Genomic DNA, 2765 nt, shown 5'->3' on the forward strand with positions numbered 1-2765 from the left:
TACTAAAAATGTATTAAATAAAACATGTTTTATTAACTTAATCTTTATTTTTTAAAATAATAAATTAAAAGTAAATCAAAATAAATATATATAAAAACTTCATATATTTAAAATATATAATTAATAAAAAATATTTAATGTAAAATTAAATCAAACTAAATTTATTTCTATAGCTATATCATATAATTATCCAACAAATATTTGTTCTTGTTTCTTTCTAATATTAATAATTTTTTTGGCCGTAATTTTAATAAATTTATCCATTTTTTTATCTAGGATTTCTCCTTATTACTCATAATCAATTCTTTGAGTAGTTCCAGCAGAAATAATTTAATGTTATTCTCCTTATTTTTTAATATATTTCAAACAATTTTAAAGATTTTTATTATAATATTATAATTCAACTTTTTTTTTTCAAGTGATTATAAGAAGTTCTTTTAAAGATATGTTGATATGAGCCTATAATTCAGGTTTTAGTTTTTTTCTTATTAAATTTATTTAATTAAGCTTTCCTTATTTTCATAAATAGTTCTATTCTTTATTCATTTATTTGTTATTTTGACTATTTGTTTTTATTTCATATTTACTAAATATAATGAGCTTATTTACTAAAGTAAACATTTTCGATTAATACTAGAATTATCAAACGGAGAAATAGTTTTATCAAAATCATAGCATAACCTGGGCATTTTGCTATTGAAATAATTTTAAAATTGACTAATTTTATTTTATTTATGTTTTTGTCTTTATTTCATTTATTCTTTATTATATTTATTTTATTAAATTTTCTAGAATTTACTAAAATTCTTTTAGAATTATTTATTTTCTGTTTTTATAATTATTTAAATAAAATTTTTCAAATTATTAATATTTTCTTTATTTTTCTATTATTATATTTATTTTAAAATATATTTATTATATTTTTTTTATTAATTTTCTTTAAATAGATTTATTACATATATTAATATATAAAATTATGTTTTAGAAAATTTTATTTTTTATAAAATATTATTTTAATCTAAATTCTTAATTCTTTTCGAAAATCTCATTTATTATTAGAAAATCAAAAAATAATTCAAAAAAAAATAAACTATAAAATTCTTATTAAATAATTAATTTAAAAAAACTTAAAAAAAATATCTAAAAATGATCAGCGACCCCTTTTTTAACGAAAGATTAACAAATAGACTTTTTGAAGATTTCGATCGTAATTTCTTTTCTGATAGATTCTTTAATTTTGATAGGTTTTTACATCCTTCTGAATACTCTTAAAAGTTTGACAGATAAAATTTTCTTTAAAATAAACTTAATCAATTGAATCATTATGAATAGAAAATGAAAAGATAAATAAAATAGTCTGAGGAGCATATTTTATATTTAAAATAATAAATGAATGACTGCTAAAGAGATAAGGAAGCTTTGCAAAAAGAGATTGAATAAGAGAAACTAAAAACTACTTCTTAAGTCTAACATGAAAAATTTGGAGAAGGCATTGATGAAAAACTTGATTAATTAGTTAAATTCACAGGAAGAAATAAGAAAGAACTAGTTGAATTAGTTAAAAATAACAAGGAATTGACTGTAGGATAGCTATATGACAAGGCTGTTGAGTAAAAACTTATATGAAGATTATTTTACTTTAATTATATTCTATATATTTTATTATTTTATTTAGTTTTATATATTCTGTATTATGTTATTATTTAATTAAATTGAATGGATATACTAAAAATATTATAATAAAAAATAAAAGTTTAATTATATTTATTTTATTAAAATATTTTTTCTTTAATTGTTTTTAAAAAAAATAAAATACTAATATAAAATAATAATACATAAATATAAATATTTAATAAATCAATTATCAAAAATTATTATTTTTGTGTTTAATTAATTATGTATTTATTATATTTAAATAAAAATTGTTTAAAAAAGATAATATATATTAATTTTTTTTATATATAGATATAAATAATAATATTAATATATTTTTTAATTTTAAAATTATAAATATTTTTTTTTTAAATCAATTTATTTAGAGCTGTTTAAACTGAATTCAAATATCAACCATTTATCGAATGAGTGGTAAATAAATTTAACCCATCCTAAATTGTTTTACAGATATATTTTTTTTATAATGAAATTAAATAAAGTTTATTTTTCTATCGGCTTAATTTTAAAATAAATCAATCTAATTTTTTTTATATTTAAAATTCATTGGTATTTCTTTCAAATTTTTTAAAAAACCCGAAAACAATTATTTTCTTTTTAAATTAATATGTCCTATTTGAAAATAAATAATAATTATTAAGGTAAAATTATCAAATCTTTCTGATATTTTATAAAGATTTTATCATAATAATATAAATGTTTTAATTTATTTTATAAAATATTATTATTATTTTTTATCTTTATATGTATTATTATGAAATAATTTAAATTTTTTAATATTTTGATAAACATTTATTATGATTCTAATTATTGAAATAATTTAATTAAAATGTTTTCCAAGTAATTATTTTAAGTTTAACAAATGAAAATTATAAACAAATAAATTAATTATAATTTGAATATTAATTTAATAAAAAATTATCATTAATTATATAAAATGAATATATTTAATGTAAAATATAATTTTTCCAAAATTATAAATAAAATACAAAGATTAAATTATAATATTATAAATTTTTATAGAATATGGAATTTTTTAATAATAATTATTTATATTAAAAAAAAAATATATTCTTTAATTATAATATATTTTT

General features: G+C 14.1%; 1 protein-coding gene across 1 annotated transcript, besides 5 other annotated features; it reads left to right on the forward strand. All coding sequences in view use genetic code 6, as the record gives it.

Moving 5' to 3' along the window:
* Positions 1–743: 743 nt before the first annotated feature.
* Positions 744–776: a microsatellite.
* A 101-nt stretch (positions 777–877) lies between these two features.
* Positions 878–955: a microsatellite.
* Positions 956–973: 18 nt separating this feature from the next.
* Positions 974–1015: a microsatellite.
* A 374-nt stretch (positions 1016–1389) lies between these two features.
* Positions 1390–1626, forward strand: IMG5_167570 (hypothetical protein; the record flags this gene model as incomplete). The annotated part of the gene is made up of 1 exon (XM_004030036.1): positions 1390–1626. The coding sequence occupies one exon, from the start codon at positions 1390–1392 to the stop codon at positions 1624–1626; it is 237 nt and encodes a 78-aa protein (XP_004030084.1).
* Positions 1627–1644: 18 nt separating this feature from the next.
* Positions 1645–1686: a microsatellite.
* A 113-nt stretch (positions 1687–1799) lies between these two features.
* Positions 1800–1848: a microsatellite.
* Positions 1849–2765: the final 917 nt, after the last annotated feature.

The sequence above is a fragment of the Ichthyophthirius multifiliis genome (assembly GCF_000220395.1).
Source record: "Ichthyophthirius multifiliis unplaced genomic scaffold scaff_1120509251245, whole genome shotgun sequence".
Classification (NCBI taxonomy): Eukaryota; Ciliophora; class Oligohymenophorea; order Hymenostomatida; genus Ichthyophthirius; species Ichthyophthirius multifiliis.